General features: G+C 55.4%; 2 protein-coding genes across 3 annotated transcripts; both read left to right on the top strand.

Moving 5' to 3' along the window:
* Positions 1-4,585: 4,585 nt before the first annotated feature.
* KLK15 (kallikrein related peptidase 15) lies at positions 4,586-9,590 on the top strand. 2 transcript variants are annotated; one of them, XM_065926616.1, is made up of 5 exons: positions 4,586-4,654; positions 7,695-7,851; positions 8,157-8,440; positions 8,566-8,702; positions 9,328-9,590. In XM_065926616.1, the coding sequence occupies exons 1-5, from the start codon at positions 4,612-4,614 to the stop codon at positions 9,478-9,480; spliced, it is 774 nt and encodes a 257-aa protein (XP_065782688.1). In that variant the 5' UTR covers positions 4,586-4,611; the 3' UTR covers positions 9,481-9,590. The 2 variants fall into 2 exon arrangements, with proteins under 2 accessions (XP_065782688.1, XP_065782689.1); XM_065926617.1 differs by having other exon boundaries at positions 4,612-4,659; positions 7,703-7,851.
* A 1,908-nt stretch (positions 9,591-11,498) lies between these two features.
* LOC136161610 (kallikrein-1-like) lies at positions 11,499-16,616 on the top strand. The gene is made up of 5 exons (XM_065926615.1): positions 11,499-11,655; positions 13,423-13,582; positions 15,291-15,577; positions 15,708-15,844; positions 16,412-16,616. Exons 1-5 carry the CDS (start codon positions 11,610-11,612, stop codon positions 16,565-16,567), a joined length of 786 nt encoding a protein of 261 aa, XP_065782687.1. The 5' UTR covers positions 11,499-11,609; the 3' UTR covers positions 16,568-16,616.
* Positions 16,617-16,949: the final 333 nt, after the last annotated feature.

Here is a 16,949-nt window from a genome sequence, read left to right as displayed (position 1 = left end):
CTGAGGCCAACTGCTGATGGACACAGGATGGGACAGACTAGAAGATGGGAGGCCGGGGTGGAGGCTGGGGCAAGGTCCAGGAGTCGAGGGGGGCACCTGAGCCAGACCAAGAGGACAGAGGGGAAGGACAGGGGTGGATACCACTGGGCCGAAGGGAATGAGGGGAGGAATGGAGTCGGGCAGTACCCGCGGGAGTCTGGCCACATGACTGCGTGGACGGTGGGGGCTCTCCCTGAGACGGGAAACGTGGAAGGAGGGAGGAGGAGAGTTCGGGAAAAGAGAGAAATGAGTTAGGACACACAGAGTGAGACAGACTTGGGGCCTCCCCGGGCTGGGTTGGGGGTGCCTCCCCGGAGCGTGGCTGCCTGAGGCTGGAGTTTAGGGTCAGATGGAGGAGAACTCCTTGGTTGGCAGTTGAACCATGGAGGTGATGAAAGAAAGACTCCAGGGAGCGTTCCCAGTGAAAAGACTAAGGCGAGACGAGGGCCTCAGTGGAGGTGCAGTACGTCTGGGGACATGCCCAGGGGGACACTGATTCCCCAAGTCTGACTTGGCCGAGTGGGCGGGGCGGTGACATCACCGCGTCGAGGGCGGGGTGAGGCGGGGGCACCCTCCCCAGGAGCGTGAGCTCAGGTCAGGCAGGAGCCTGGGCTGTGCGCTGGTGTGAGCTCAGAGTCCCATCTGTGTCAGGGAGACATTCACAATACGTGCCTGTGAGAGCTAGTGGGAGGGGCAGGAGCACGTGTGGTGGTGATGGAAAGCGCTTAGCCTGGCACCTGGGATGCCCTTGCTATGATTACCCCTTGCCACCACCCGGCTCCAGCAGAGGGAGGTGGCTCCAGGGGTGGAGTTGAACAGACAAACCAGGTGTTCCCAGAGACAGAAGGCAGGATTCATCTCACCCTCCGTGGTGACCTTCGCTGTGATGCCCCTCTCTGGGTCTGTCTCCTCTGTATGGTGTGTCTGTGAGTCACTCGGTTGTGTCCAACTCTTTGCGACCCCATGGACTGTAGCCAGTCAGGCTACTCTGTCCATGGAATTCTCCAGACAAAAATACTGGAGGAGCCATTTCCTCCTCCAGGGGAGCTTTCCAGCCCAGGGATCGAACCTGGGTCTCCTGTATTGCAGGCAAATTCTTTCCTGTCTGAGCCACCAGAGAAGCCCCAGTATAAGGAGGAAGCTGTAATAATACCCACCTCAGGGGGCTGTCAGAACGATAAATGAGATCATGCGAGGCCAAGACTCCATAAAGACCGGCGGCTCAACTGCCAAAGCAGAGGCCCACTGTGAGTCCAAAGGCTTTGAGCACAAATTTGTGGCAAGAAAAGGAGACACAGTAGTTCTAGAGTAGATTCCAGCCTGAGAAGTCAAACTACAGGCGGGATCCCAGAACATCTGAATATGGTACGATTCTAGAATGCCTAGAGATGTGCAGTCCTAGACTATTTTACTATCATGGGTTTGAGGGCAGGAGGAGAAGGGGGTGACAGAGGATGAGAAGATTGGATGGCATCACTGACTCGATGCACATGAGTTTGAGCAAACTCCGGGAGATGGTAGATGGTGAAGGACAGGGAAGCCTGGTGTGCTGCAGTCCATGGGGTCGCAAAGCGTCAGACACGACTTAGCAACTGAGTGACGACAACAAGCCTTTCTAGTCTAGAATCTGAAGGTCTGACATTCTAAAGATTTTGAAGGATTCTGGAATAACTAAGAATTTGTGGTTCTGGGGTGTCTGAAAGACATCTGGGGTCTTAGATGCCATCATTCTCCCATATTATCTGTGGGGAAGTCAAGGGTTGGGCATTGGCACTAACATCCTTAACAGTCAGCCCCAATCAGGCAGCCCCTTCCTATACACATGATGGGTTTCCAGAAACAGGGAGGGACTGTGTTCCCATCTTTCACTGGGTGATCTGAGGTCAGCACCTCCTTCTCCCTGTGCCTTCTCATTAGTTAAACTAGCCATGGTAGTCTTTAGACAATTTCCCAGGGCCCTCTACAGTTCTGAGACACTGGAAAACAAATCTAAATTCCCAAAGCTTTCGGTTATCTTAGTGATGATCTCCATTCTCCAGAAAACCAGAATCTAGATTTCAAGCCTCAGGATGCGCAATAAAGACCACAGGATCCAGAATAAAGACTCCAGCTTCCTAGTCTCTGAAGTCATGCTCTAGAGTCAGGATTCTAGGAATCTCAGATTCACGGGAAGCCAGGCCCCTGTCTCTCAGTCCAGTTTTTAAATACACAATACATATTTGAAACTCTAGACTTCACATTTCAGAGTCAATTCATGTAACCTCAGACTCTAGACCCACACTTTAGAAATCCAGGTCCCCAAACTGAAAATCCAAAATTTATCATTCATATTCCAGGCCCCAGGGCCTCAAGTCCTATATTCCAAATACCAGACTTCAGACTCTTAATCTGAACTCTAGTATTCAGAGGCACCAGATCTAGAATCTAAGCCTGAGACCTGGCACTCAAAGGCCAGGGTTCAGGATGCAGATTCCAGACCCGAACTCCATAAGTCAGATTCCCAAATCCACCCCTGACTCCAGGTCATGATTGCTTGATTCTAGGCCCCAAACTCAGAATTCAGAATTGGAGATCCAGAATCCAGAATTGGGAGGCTCGGACTCCAACATCCAGAACTGGGTGTCTAGGTCCAGAATCCAAGATCCAGAATTGAATATCCAGGTGCAGAATCCACTGTTCAGAATCCAGAATCAGATATCCACGATCCGGAGCAGAGAGTTCAGAATCCAGAATCAGGGGTCCAGAACTGAGGGGATCCCTGTCCAGCTCCAGAGTCCAAGATCCAGAACTCTCCTCCAGGCACAGGAAGCTTGGCTCTAGAATCCAGTTTCTACACTCCAGACCCCAGATTCCGGTTACATGCTCTGGACTCCTGGCTCTGTATTTTGGACCCCTCCAATTTTATGCTCTTGCCCTACTGCCTGCCTCCTCCACCTACACCCCACAGCCAAACTGCCCCTGGGAGGGAAATTCCTCCTCATAGACTCAGACAAAAACTTCAGCCTCATAAATGCTCATTAGGTCTTGTCCCGCGCCCCACCAGCCACCTAGGCGTCCCCGCCTATAAACTGACTCTCAGCCATTTCCCACCCCACCCTCCCCTCTCCCCCAAGACCCGGGTGGAGCTGGGAGCTTATAAATTAAGGCGTTGGGGTGCCAGCTCCCTTTCTTCTGGCATCCAAGCTGCCCCAGATGCTGCTGGAGGATCTGGAGGGGGTGAGATCCTTGAGATGGGGGAGAGGGCTTGGAGTGAGGAGGGACACAGGTCCGCGCTGGTCTAGGGGAAACAGGAGATGCCCGGGTTCCAAGAAGCAGATATGGACTGCCTGGAGGTATTTTCATGTCAAGGGCACCTGGGGAGGTCCATGTGTTCTTTACCGAGACACCAAGCTGGACCTGAACCAAGAAAATGTCCTGGAGATGTAAGACGGAGCTGCAGTTGGGGAGGTGGGGGAGGGGAGGGACTGAATCAGAAGGACATCTTCAAAAGCATTTGTACCAGAGCCAGGAACCAAGGTCAGGAGTTATCACCAGAGCAGGTCAGCTCAGCACAATCTCCCCAAGGCCTCCCATCTGCCAGACCCCTGGCTGGGCAGTGCTGGGGCTGCAGAAAGGAGCTGACCTGGGCATTCCTGGGGATGAAATCAGAGCAGGCACTCTAGGACCCAGAAGAGATACCTGTTAGACATCAGGGTCTCCCAGCTCAGCTGAGGGCTGAGCCTCAGAGGGCAAATATGAATTCAGAAGATGAAGGGAAGACAAACTTTAAGTCCCAAGCTTGCCCAGCACCATGCAATGCTGGGATTCCTGAGTCCAATCAGGCTGGAACTGCCTTTAGGGAGTTCTGGGTCTGGAAGGGGAGGCAGACCCCACTGACTTGGGGGAGGTCAGAAGTGGACCTTGAAGGGAAGGGCATACCTGGGAGGAGGAACAGAATGAACAAAGTGCAGAGGCATGACATTGCAAGAAGGGGAAAATGGGAGAACTGACTGCCTCTAGGGTCAGGTCATGAGAGGCCCAGATAGGGAGTCTGCTAGGAGAGAAAACACTCAGGCCCTTGCAAGTGAGGCTGTGGGAACCGGGACTTTATCCCAGGGGAGCTGGGGGTCTGCGAGTGGAAAAGGGAGCTGGTCAACTCCAAGTGTAGGGGCATTCTGTGGGGGCCATGTGGGAGGACAGGTGGGTGGGGGGCGTGGGGCTTGAGTAGAGAGACAGGCTGAGTGAGGAGGACCCCAGAGGCCAGCTAAGAGGCTGGTATAGGGTTTGGGGAAAGGGTGAATCTTGAGCCAGAGTCTTTGGGCCCGTGAATGATGTTGGGGTCTGCCGGGCCATGGGGATGCTGGGGAGTCTGACTCGGTGCCTGGAGGAACAGCAGACTCCTACGAGATGGGGAACCCAGGAGGAAAAGCAAGTTGGGGTGGAGTACAAGGATGGTGAGAAGAGGTATCTTAAGAAACAGTGGGATGAGTTTGCACCTGGAGGGGTCCAGGTGGCGGCGGGAGGGGCCAGCCTCACACCAGCTCACCCTCTCCCCTCCCCAGACGTCAGCAGAGCCCTGGTCCCTCCGTCACGATGTGGCTTCTCCTCACCTTCTCCTTCCTGCTGGCATCTGCAGGTGAGGTGGGCCCAGTTCGGGTCCAAGGGGACCATCTGAGGATCCCTGCCCCCACCCCCACCTCAGCCACCCGCCGACCCCCCCGGGGTCCCCACCCTACCCCAAGTGCTGTCAGGGCCCAGGGCTGCTCCGGAGTCCCTGTGATGATGAACATGGCCCTTGGAGGACCCAGACCTGATTTTGAGTCCTGGGGCTGCCCTTTTGTCATTGTGTGACTTTGAGGAAATTGCTTCACCTTTCTGATCCTTGCGTGCCTTCTCTAGAAGACAACCTACCTGTAACAATACAGGTTTCAATAGTACGATGTAGGTAAAGCTTATGCATGCATGCATGCTGAGTTGGGTCCAACTCTGCAACCCCATGGACCGCAGCCAACCAGGCTCCTCTGTCCATGGGATTCTCCAAGCAAGAATACTGGAGGGGGTTGCCCTGCCCTCCTCCAGGGGATCTTCTGACCCAGGGATCGAACCCACATCTTCCTGCATCTTCTGCATTGCAGAAGGATTCTTTACCACTGAGCCATCGGGGAAGCCCCTTGGGTGGCCTCATTTGACAGGGGAGGGGGCTGTGGCTCAGAGAGGGGTAGCCTCTAGGTCAAGGTGACTCCAGGTGACAGGAGAACTCCAGACCAGGTTCAGCCACCCCCCATGGAGAAATTAAGTGTAACCTGATGCCTCTACTCTGGACAAGCAGAAGGTGGACTGTAATTAACCTCTCCCCACATGACCCTCACTCCTGGGGGCCCCTCAGACCTCCCCCCAGCCCTGCTGCCAGCCTCCCCTCCGGCGCTCTCCATGTTCCCTCCTCTCTGCGCCCCCCCCCCCCCCCGCTATCCCCCCACCTGCCTGCTGCACCCAACTGGGGCCTCCACCCTCCTCCAGCTTCGACTGGCCAGGTGCAGCCTCGGTGCCCAGCTGTACAGTCCGCACCCTCCGACCTTCTCCGAGGACAACCCCACCCTTCCCGTGTTAAGCCCCTTGTCCACCACATCCGCGTTCTCCCCCCTCCCCCGGCCTGGCCAGGGCCCTTGGCCCAGTTCCTGACCCCGGAGCCGGGTAGCATATATGGCTGTGCGAAGCCCGCCCCGGCGCGTGTGTCTGTGCGCCTAGGCAGCTGTCACCTTGAGGGGACACATCGACATTGCCCAGTGTAGGGGGTCATGATCTTGACCCTTTCCTGTTCATGTACTTGTGTGCAGTGCAGTGTGGGTGGGGGGAGTGTATGTGTGCGTGCAAGGGTTACCCTATGTGTCTGCATTCTGACCACAGTGTGACCCTGGTCCCCAACCGTGAAACTCAATTAGTGACCTTGAACACCAAGGGAGTGACTCGAAGGCTGATCTAGAGATGGACAAATGTGACCTGCCCTGGCTGCCCGTGTCTCCAGCAATGTGTCTTTGACCTTGAATGCCACTTCTGTGTTCCATGTCTCCCTGGGTCTGAGCTAGTGGGTTCACAGAGTTCTGGCCCTCTGTGTCAGTTCTATAACTCTGAATCTCCACAAAGTGGCTTGGGAAGGAATCACAGTTTTGACCTTGACCATCTTTATGTGAATCTGCACATACGTCTGGCTTCCTTTGGCTAAATTTGTGTCCACAACTTGAACATCCACATGTGTGCCTACATAAGTAAATCTATATGCCCTTTATTTAAGATAACTAATATTTATTAAGCAGTTACAATATGCCAGGCATCATACACACCCTCTCTCTCTCTCTCTTGCTCTCTCTCCACTTAATTCTTAAAACAACCCCATTATACAGATGAGGAAATAGAGGTACAGAGAGGACAATTTGTTCAAAGTCTTACAGATAATACATTTGAATACAGGAGTTTTTACTCTATGACTTCAGATTTAACCACTACACTATAGACTCATGTTGATGACGAGTCTTTGGGGACCTGACTGTGTATTGGTGTCTCTTCCTGTGTATCCTCATTAAGGACTTCACTTTGTTGTTCAGACCCCATGGGCAAGTGTGCAAGCCTGTGAACTTGTGTATGCAGATCCACACAGGAGACTTGATCTGAGCTTCTATGTCCCAATATGTGTCTGTGAATGTGTGCGTGTGCACACACGTACATACACATGCTCGTGCCCTAACTGTCCCTATTCACATACACACATGAAGCTCTGTGCTGTGATTCTTAAAGCTGCGACCCACGTGCGTGCACATGAATTTCAGCTGAAAGTGTTGGTAATATCAGTTCCTACATTGGGACGACTGACTGTGCCCCTGTGTTTGCCCATGACCTTGTATGGCCACATCTGTGTCCTTGTAAGATACTGTGTTTGGCTGAGATGTCCAGACTCTGGAGCCAAGACTTGTGTCATACATATTGAGAGGCCACATCTTTTTGATGTCTGTGACAGCTCAATCGGTGACCTTGAATGGCTGGTTCCAAGTGACCATCTGTCTGAACCTGAATCTATCATCCTTGTCTCCACTTCCTCTCACAGAAGGCTTCCTGCCCTCTCGTCCTTTCCCTGTCCTTGCTCCTAGAGTCCTGTATCAAATGGGTGGGGGGCTAAGGGCAGGGAGACAGTTCTGGCGGGAACAAGCAGCAGGTGGAGATTTCCCTGGCTGTCCAGTGGTTAAGACTCTGTGCTTCCAATGCAGGGGCCCCTGGTTCAAGCCCTGCTGGGGAAACTAAGATCCCACATGCCACGTGGCCAAAAAAAAAAAAAAAACAAACTTTTTTCATTTAAAGTAGCTGTTGTAAAAGCTAGAAAGAAAGTTGTGCTAAAAAATCAATAGCAGGGGCAAAAACAACAACAACAACAAAAAATGAACATCAGTGAATTTCCTTAGCTGTCCAGTGGTTAAGACCCGGGACTTCCACTGCAGGGGCCACGGGTTTGATCCCTGTTTGGGGAAGTTCTGCATGCCGCTGGCCAAAACAACAGCAACAGGGACATCTTAAGAAGTTGGGGGAAGGCAACATCTGGAAAATGCGTGGTGATGGCAGGGTGTAAAGAAGGTGTAGGGTGCAAGGGAAAGGCCTCTTTTCTCAGGGATCTCCGCTCTCTCCTTTCTCAGTGGCCCAGGACGACAGTAACGAGGTGCGGAGGGGTGAGGAGTGTGTGCCCCACTCCCAGCCATGGCAGGTGGCGCTCTTCGCGCATGGACGCTTCTACTGCGGTGCTTCCCTCATCTCGCCTCAATGGGTGCTTTCTGCAGCCCACTGCCAAACCCGGTATGAAGGCTTAGGGTCCTGAGGGGGCATGGCGGGAGGGTCTAGGAATCTGAGAATTGTGGATTCTGAGGGAGAAAAAGAAGAAAAGAGCTGGAACCGGGGGATTGAGTTCCAGGTGTGTGCATGGCTTTGGCACCTTGGTCTCTGAGAAGCCGGGGCTGGAACTATTGGTTCCAGGGCCTTGGGGAAAGGGTAACAGGATCTCCAGATTCCCAAAAGGTCAGGGCACCCCGAGTTACCCGCTCTTTGATATTTCTGTCCTCTCCTCACTCCGCTTGCTGGTAACCACTCGCCCGCCCGCACAGCTTCCTGAGAGTGCGCGTGGGCGAGCACCATCTGCGCAAGCGCGATGGCCCGGAGCAGCTGCGGACCGTTTCTCGCATCATCCCACATCCGCGATACGAAGCGCGGCACCACCGCCACGACCTGATGTTACTGCGCCTAACTCGGCCCGTCCGTGTCACCGCCGAAGTGCGCCCGGTCCCGCTGCCCGCGCGCTGCCCCCAGGCCGGCGAGGCCTGCGTGGTGTCCGGCTGGGGCCTGGTGGCTAACAAGGAGCCTGGGGCCACAGGGAGCCCCGGGTCACAAGGTGCGTAAAAGGATGGAATGGGTTGTCAGGCCTCCCTCGAGGACCTTAGGCTCCAGGGCTCTCGGGCGGAGGGGACAAGGGCCTCAAATTTTACAGATTCACTCCAACTCTACCGTCCTCTGCAGTGAGACTCCCGGATACGTTGCACTGTGCCAACATCAGCATTATCTCCACCGCATCTTGTAATAAGGACTATGCGGGGCGCCTGATGGACACCATGGTGTGTGCGGGCGTGGAGGGCGGAGGCACCGACTCCTGTGAGGTCAGAGCTGGCAGCGAGGCGTCGAAGGAAGGGAAAGGGCGGGAAACCGGTTTGGGAGTTGGAACAGGGGGCCGGGTTTTGCTTACTGTGGGCCAGGGAAGATGCTGAGGATAGGTTTGAGGAAGGGAGAATGAAGGATCCTTAGGATGGAAGTGAGGTGGGAGATGGGCTTAGAGAGGTGATGGGTTTGGGTTGTGTTTGGGGTGGACGATGTGGTTTGGGCAGGCCCTTAAGGATGAGGATGAATTTGGCTTGTTTTCAGATGGGAAATATATTGAAGTTGAATGGGGGATGGAGATGAATTTTGTTTGGGATGCAAAAGACGGGAAGATTGGGGCTGGGTTGCGTTGCAAGTGAGGATGGATGTGGGTTAGGTTAGATTTTGAATGGGAAAGGTGGGGGGGTCGGGTTGCGTTGCTGGGTGCGGGGTGCAGTTGGACATGGGTTGTATTGAGCTGTGTTGGGTTGAGGTTGGGTTCGACTGGCTTGGATTAAATTGAGTCCTCCTGAGTTGAGCTGGGATGGGTTTGCATGGGGGTGGAGCTGAACTGGGTTTTGTTTGAGATTCTGAATGCTGGTGAAGATGGGAATGGGTTCCCACGCAAGCTTCCCCTTCTCCCCACAGGGTGACTCTGGGGGACCGTTGGTCTGTGGGGGTGTCCTGCAGGGCATTGTGTCCTGGGGTGATGTCCCCTGCGACACGACCACCAAGCCCGGCGTCTATACCAAAGTCTGCAGCTACTTGGCGTGGATCAAGGAAACCATGAAGAGGAACTGACCATTTGGGCCTACCACCTGTGTCCCAGCAGCCCCATCCTGACCTGGAACAGAACTGGGCCATCCTCCCCGAGACCCGGTCCAAGGCCCAGAGGTTAGCCATGGACTTGCCTGTCTGAGACCAGAGCTGGTGATCATGGTCACCTGTTTGATACCAAAATAACAGAAAACACTGATGCAAGCTTCTCTGTGGAAGTTTCTGCAACTTACTTTGGGGGTGAAGGGAAAGAGGGGCCAGAGACTGGGAGGGGGAAACCAGAGCCACCAGATCCTGGTCTTTTTCACCCGCTGCCCTGACCTTTAGGTGGGAAGAAACGACATGAAGCAGGGCTCTCTCAGTTCATTCAGCACCTTTTGATCTTGAGCCAAAGATCCCACCTCAGTCAGCCTGGCTTTCCCCATCTCACGTTGCTATCCTTAGAATTAAATGAGACGATTCATAGGGACTGATCTGAATATTGCCTGGCACTGAGAAAAGACTCTGTATTTCTGGACTCCAGTGAAAGGACGCAGTACACACTAGATAGTCGAGAATGATTTCTTTTTCTTCAACGCTGAGTTCTGGGCTTCCTGGTGAAAGGTTGTTGCTGAAACCATGAAAAGACGTCGGGATTCTTGGCCTCCGGAGGAGAAGAATTCAATCTGAGGCCAGAGACGAGGCTGGATCACTCAGAGCTTTTGTGTAATAAAGTTTTATTAATGCCCTGACTCTATAAAGGAGATAGAGAAAGCTTCTGACATAGGCATCATAAGCGGGCAGAAAGAGTACCCCCTTGTTAGTGTTAGCAGTGGAGGTATATACTCTCCAATTAGTTATTACACTGAATCAAAAGAATGTCTGAAGGTTGTAAAGACCTCACTAGACCCACTCCCATAATTTATATTTTAAGATAACAGGGTTAGCCAGAAGGTTTACTCCAGAGGCTGTGCTCAGGCAGGATACATTATTGTTATATAATCCTAAGGAATGTAGAGGGGGAAAAAAGTTTGTCCTTTCTTCCTCCTTGAGAATTCCAGACCCCTCTCCCCCTGGGGCCCCGGACTTCTTATCAATCTGCCTAGGAATTGACTCTCTCACTGGTAGCCATGGCAAAAAGGTCAAGATGCTCCTTTCTGTAGGCAGGTTCCCGACATGCAGCAGAGGTTGGGCCCCCATGAGCTGCTTTGAATCTAGTTCCTGACCCCCAAAATGTGATTTTTTTCCCCAAGGTCACCGAATGTTGAAGCACATGAACCTGCCTCCTGAGACCTAAATATTTTATGTAGGGGAGGGTGGGTTGGAATTTGTGGAGAAGATCTCTTGATCCTGGAAGGCAGGTATTCCAGGATCTCTGGGACTTTGAAGGACATGACTTCGAGCATGCAGACTTGGGAAACAAGGAGGAGGTGGATAATGGAACCCTCCCATTGTCTGGGGGGGATATTAGATTTTGAGATGTTGGGAAATTCACTCTGGAAACCATTGAAATGTCATACTTCTGCATCTGGAGATGCCAGGATTTGGTGAGGGGTACCTAAGACTTTATTATGAAAGGAACAGTAGATTTAGGGACCTGGGTTCCAAACCTGGGAATGCAAGAGTCAGGGCATTCTGAAAGCCCAGGCTTACATTTCAGGAGGTGCTGGAAGCTGAGAAATTGGCATCTTTGGTTCCAAGAGGCTTGGGGAGAAAGGAATCAGAATCCCACTGCTGGTGTTTGAGGGTGCATTGGGTCTTGGGGGTACATAGCCTTACGTGGGGCCAAGGTATCTGAGGTTTGGTATTGGAGGACAGTGGTTCCTCCACCATCCTGTTCCTGCTCCCACTCACCCCTCTCCCCCTCTGCTCACCAGCTCTGGCCCCACGAGCAAGCTCCAGGCCCTGCCCCATCTGGCTTCTGGCCGCAGGAATGCTTCCAGCATGATTGAGGGCCTGCAGAAGAACAGGTGCTCAGTGTCCCGTCCGTTCCACAGCCCTCGGGGTGGGAGACGGTTGTCCAGCCCCCAGGAAGCAGGGGCAGGGCCTGAGCTAGCATCTGGGTGCCAGCAGGGCAGGGGTGGGGCCCTGGGGAGGGAGAGGAGGGCTTTAAAAGGCTCCTTCAAGGGAGGCTCTCCAGCTCCAAGCTCACCACCTGCCTGCCCCTGGACACCATGTGGCTCCCAGCTCTGTGCCTTGCCCTGTCCCTGGCAGGGACCGGTGAGACAGTGGGAAAGATGGGGGAGGGTGGGGATGGGCCCTGATTCTCTGGCTGTCCCCCCATATCCCCGCTCCATAACTCCTTCCCCTCCCACCCGGCACCTCAGCCTTCACCCTTCCAACCCCGTCCAGTCCAGACCAGGATACCAGGCTCTTTCTTATCTCTCCCAGCTGCACCCTAAAATCCAGCCTGTCACTCCTTCCACCTTGCTCCCACTAGGTTCTTCCTCTCTCCTAGGAAACAAGCAGGGTTTCCTCCTCTTCCCCACTCAGATCCCTGCCCCCATCCGCTTTATGGGACGGACCCCCACCCATGTCTGTCTGTCTCTTCCAAGGAGCACCCCCAACCCCATCGGACACTGGGACCCCAAGCCCCCGCTCCTATCCCTAGTTCTCTATGGCCAGATGGTCTGGCTCTTGAATCCCCAAGTCCTACCACACCCTGGTGATTCTCCCCATCCAGCTGTCAACTGTCTCCTCCAGTCTTGCCACCTGATACCCCCTAAGCCCCTCAAGATCCCCAAGTTCCAACTAGACACCGATGCTTCTTCAAAAACAGACTGTCTGGTCTGTGACCAGGTGGGCCTCCCATCTGGTGTGGGGGGTTCTGGAAGTGTCTCTTCCTCCCCTGTTTGTTCCAGAACCTCCATCCCACACCCCCAGCCTTCTCCCCACGAGGAAAAATATCCGGAACCCACAACCACATCCCCCTTTCCATGTGGAATTCACATCCTCCCCCACATGCCAGCTCTTCTCCAGCTGAACTCCTCCCAGCCAGCTCTGGTTTTCTGGGACCCCCTGCCACCTCTTCAAGATCCCAACACACAGCTTCCCAGCCCAGCTATCCTGTCCTAAGATACCTCAACATCTGATTCTAAAACCTCCCTCATCAAGTGAGTTCTGTGTCCCCACAGCCGTTTGACCCCTGGCATGCCTTCTCCTTTGTTTCTATTCTGGCCCTGCCCCCAGGAGAACCCCAGGTCCTCAGACCATGAGCCCCATCCCCATGAGAACCACCTGAATCCAGAATGACCGTCATTCCGCCTTCCCTCCTCCTGAGTTCCCTTCCAATCTGACCCCAACCTGGTTCCAGATCCCTAACTCCTCTTAGACTGCCATTCCTGAATTGCAGGACTCTGACCCTCACGGGACTCCTTTCCCAGCCTAATCCTTTCATTCAACCTTTGATCCGGAACCCCAAACTCTCCCAAATCCCCCAGCCCCAATCCAAGAGTCCCCAGATCCCCCTGATGCTTTTCTTGGCCCCTCTAACCTGAATCCGCAACTATGTGTTCTTTCCAGAGCCCAGACAGTCAGCCCCTGCCCTAACAATTTCATCAGCCTGGGAGCCCTTCCATCCTCCGAACCCTTCCCCCGCAGCCTCGGGGACCCAGCCTCCTGGGGCCTTTAATCCTCAGTTTCCCCTCCCAGAGCCCAGAGCCTCCCGTCCTCCAATCCAAGAAGCCAGGCCACCCGACCCCACACCAGATGCCTGCTGCACATGCTGTCTTGTCTTTCCCTCCCTAATGCTCCGGGTCAGCTCTTTGCTCTGCAGTCTCCACAGCCAGGATCACCACCAACACCACCCCACCACCCCAGGGATGGCCCCCAGAATTCCAGGCCCTTCGCACGGCCCCTGGCCCATGTCCTCAGACCCCCCACCAGGTCTGGTCGGGCACCTCCACGGCCCTGCAATCCCACAACTGGGGCCCTTCGCCCCACTGCGTTGCCCCCCTCCCCACATGACCCGGCGCACCCCCTCCGCAGGCGCTGCGCTCCGCATTCAGACCCGGATCATCGGAGGCCAGGAGTGTGAGAGGCATTCCCAGCCCTGGCAGGTGGCTATATACCACTTTAGCAAATTCCAGTGCGGGGGCGTCCTGGTGGCCCCCCAGTGGGTGCTCACAGCCGCTCACTGCAAGAGCAAGTGAGTAGGGGCAGGGGGTCTGGAGGGGGCCCCGTGCACACAGGATTAAGCGGCCAGCACTGACCCTTGGGCGGGCTTCCCTGGTGGCTCAGATGGGAAAGAGTCTGCCCGCAATGCCGGAGACCTGGGTTCAATCCCTGGGTCGGGAAGATCCCCTGGAGAAGGGAATGGCAACCCGCTCCAGTATTCCTTCCTGGAGAGTCCCATGGACAGAGGAGCCTGGCGGGCTACAGTCCTTGAGGTCGCAAAGGGTCAGACACGACTGAGCAACTAACACGCCCACGCAGGCACTGTCCCCTCGGATAACCTCAGGGGAGCCTGGGGACCTCAGGCAGAGACACGGGTGAGAGGGGGTTGTGGTCCAGGGCCACAAGGCGAGAGAGGCAGGGCTGGGACTGGATGACCCCAGGGAAGCCTGCTCCACGGCTGCCTGGGCCTCTTGCATCAGTCCTCCTAACTGTCCCTCTGTCTTTCTACGGCTCCCTCTGTCCTGTCAGTCTGTCACTGGTTCTGTGTGTCTGTGACGACGATTTATGTCTATCTCCCTCTCTCTTCTGTCTCCATATCTCTGTCTCTCTCCCTGTCTCTGTCCATCTCAAGGTCTCTGCTACCATCTTTATCACCTATGTCTCACCCTCCATCTCTCTGCCCTGCCCTCCATCTCTCTGTCTCTGTCTCTGTCTGTTTGTCTCTGTCTCTGTGTCTGTCTGTCTGTCTCTCCGTCCCTCTTCCATCACTACTGAGCACGCCTCCTCCCCAGAGAAACGGATGAGACTGTCCCCATCTGTGTATTGAGGGGTAGCTCTAAGAGGACACAGAGCAGGGCTGGTGTCAGCTGGAGCTGGGGAGGCGAGGGCAGTGGAGGGAAGGAGGAAGAAGAGGGAGGGAGGGAGCTGGGGCAGGAAGGGGACGCGACCTTGGGCCGGGGGCCAGGCCACCTGCCCGCTGGGGATCCAGCCCCGAGCCTCCGCGGCAGCTGAGCTGGTCCCAGGCCCCGCCCCCTCCCGCCCCGCCCCTCCCCCTCCCCCCTCCCTTTTCTCTGTCAAACTCTCCGCGCCTCGCCTCCCCAGCCTCTGTTGCTCATTCTCTCTTCCTCCCTCCTGGTGTGGCCCCGTTTTCCACTCTCCTTGCTCCTTCCGTCCTTGCCCTCCCTTCCTCTTTTTTTTAGTCTATTTCCGTCTCCGTCCCTTCCTTATCTCCTGTGTGCTCTGCCTCTCTCACTGTCTCTCCCCCGTCTTCCCATCCCCTCTGCTGTTCCAAGCTCTTTTTCACTCCGTTTCTTTGTCTCTGTCTGTGACATTGTCACATTCTCTTATTTTTGCACTCACTCTTCTGTTTTCTCTGATTGTATCTTTCCTGTCTCTCTCTCCTGCGCCCCCTCCCCTTTCCTGTTTCTCTTTGGACCCCTCCTCATGCTCTCCTGCTCCATCTCCCTTTCCTCCCCCATTGCTTGCTTGTCAGTCCTGTCCGACTCTTTGTGATCCCAGGGACTGTAGCCCGCCAGGCTCCTCTGTCCATGGAATCCTCCAGGCAAGAATACTGGAGTGGGTGGCCATTTCCTTCTCCAGGGGATCTTCCCGATCTAGGGGTCGAACTCTGGTCTCCCGCATTGCAGGCAGGTTCTTTTACCGTCTGAGCCACCAGGGAAGCCCTTCCTGTCCCCACTCCCACCCCCATTCTCAAGGTCTCCATCCTCTCCTTCCTCCAGCAATTACCAGGTCTGGCTGGGTCGCCACAACCTGTTTGAGGACGAAGACTCGGCCCAGTTCGCCCTTGTCAGTGAGGCCTTCCCAAACCCCGGATTCAACCTAAGCCTCCTGGAGAACCACATCCGCCAGCCAGGGGAGGACTACAGCCACGACCTCATGCTGCTCCGTCTGCAGGAGCCCCTCCAGCTCACCGAGGACGTGCAGGTCCTGGGCCTGCCCACCGAGGAGCCCCAACTGGGGGCCACCTGCCTCGCCTCCGGCTGGGGCAGCATCAAGCCGGATGAGTGTATGCCGGGGTCCAGACGGTGCCCGGGGTGCGTGGGAGGCGGGGGCTGGGGACCTGGCCTCCAGAGTCTGAGGGAGCAGGGCTGAGGGCGCAGGGTCTGACAGCAGCCGCGTCTCTCCGTGGCCCGTAGTCTCTTACCCAGACGACCTCCAGTGTGTGGACCTCACCCTCCTGCCCAATGAGAAGTGTGCCGCAGCCCACCCCCAGGAGGTGACAGAGACCATGCTGTGTGCTGGAAACCTACAGGGCGGCAAGGATACCTGTGTGGTGAGCCAGCCTGACCCCCACCCCCCACCCCCCACCCCCCACCCCGGGGGCCTTGAAGTGCTGGAGGAGGGGGCTCAGATTCTGGGCTGGGGTTCAGAGCTAAGCGTCTCCATCGCTTCGCAGCTGTAGCTCGTTGCCCGCTTTCCTTCCTGTATCCCCAACTTCCACACACATCAGAGTTCACGCATTCCTCCCTCTGACACATATTTCTGGTCCAGTCAGAGAAAGCCTCAGAGGTGAGCTTGAGGGTGGGCGGGTCCTGTAGCGTCCTGCTCCTCCTCCGCACTGACCCGCCTGCCGGGACCATCTTGCTTCTGAATCCTGCCCCCCAGGGCAGACACTGGACCCTGAGGCCCCCTCGCCATCGGCAGGACTCGAGCCACTGTCCCCTCTGTTGGAATCCGCGCTGATGTTCTTCAGGGAGTGGGCTCTGGAGAGCTGTCTCTTTCTCTAGACATGGGGAGTTACTGCCTGGATCTCTGCACTCGCGTCTAAGGGCTAGAGTTCACCAGGCAAAACCCTCAAGCCTTTGCTAACCTCACTCTCCCCTCCCCCTTTGTGTCGTAGGGTGACTCAGGGGGCCCGCTGATCTGCGAGGGTATGTTGCAAGGAATCACGTCATGGGGCCACATCCCATGTGGCTCTCCCAATAAGCCCTCCGTCTACACCAAAGTGATTTTGTATCTGGATTGGATCAATAAGACCATGACTGACAACCCCTGAATGCCCCCGCCCTGTCCCTTACCCCCAGTAAAATCGAATATGCATCAAACTCGCATCAAGTCCTGGTATTGTTCGGGATTTCCAGACGCTGGACACCTGGGAACTCGGGGCCCATCCGGCCCGGACTAGAGCCTCCCCAGCCCTTCCGGACTCTTGGCGGGAGATATGCAGTTAAGAACAGCGGGGAAAGGAAGGGTCAGAGGCCGGTGTAGACAGAAAAGCGCAGACCCCAAAGGGCAAGGAAAGGACTCTGAGCCCCACCCTTCCTTGGAGGGAGAGCAGGAAACGGAGGCTCGGACTGAGAAAAGGAACCCACGTTTTATTGGTGGCTGGGAAAGCCAGGAACGTGAAGGAGGGTGGAAATGTAATTGCAAGCCACGCC

The sequence above is a fragment of the Muntiacus reevesi genome, chromosome 2 (assembly GCF_963930625.1).
Source record: "Muntiacus reevesi chromosome 2, mMunRee1.1, whole genome shotgun sequence".
In the NCBI taxonomy this organism is placed as follows: domain Eukaryota; kingdom Metazoa; phylum Chordata; class Mammalia; order Artiodactyla; family Cervidae; genus Muntiacus; species Muntiacus reevesi.
The sequence above is the reverse complement of the archived record's forward strand: the minus strand, read 5'-3'. Positions and strand labels throughout refer to the sequence as shown.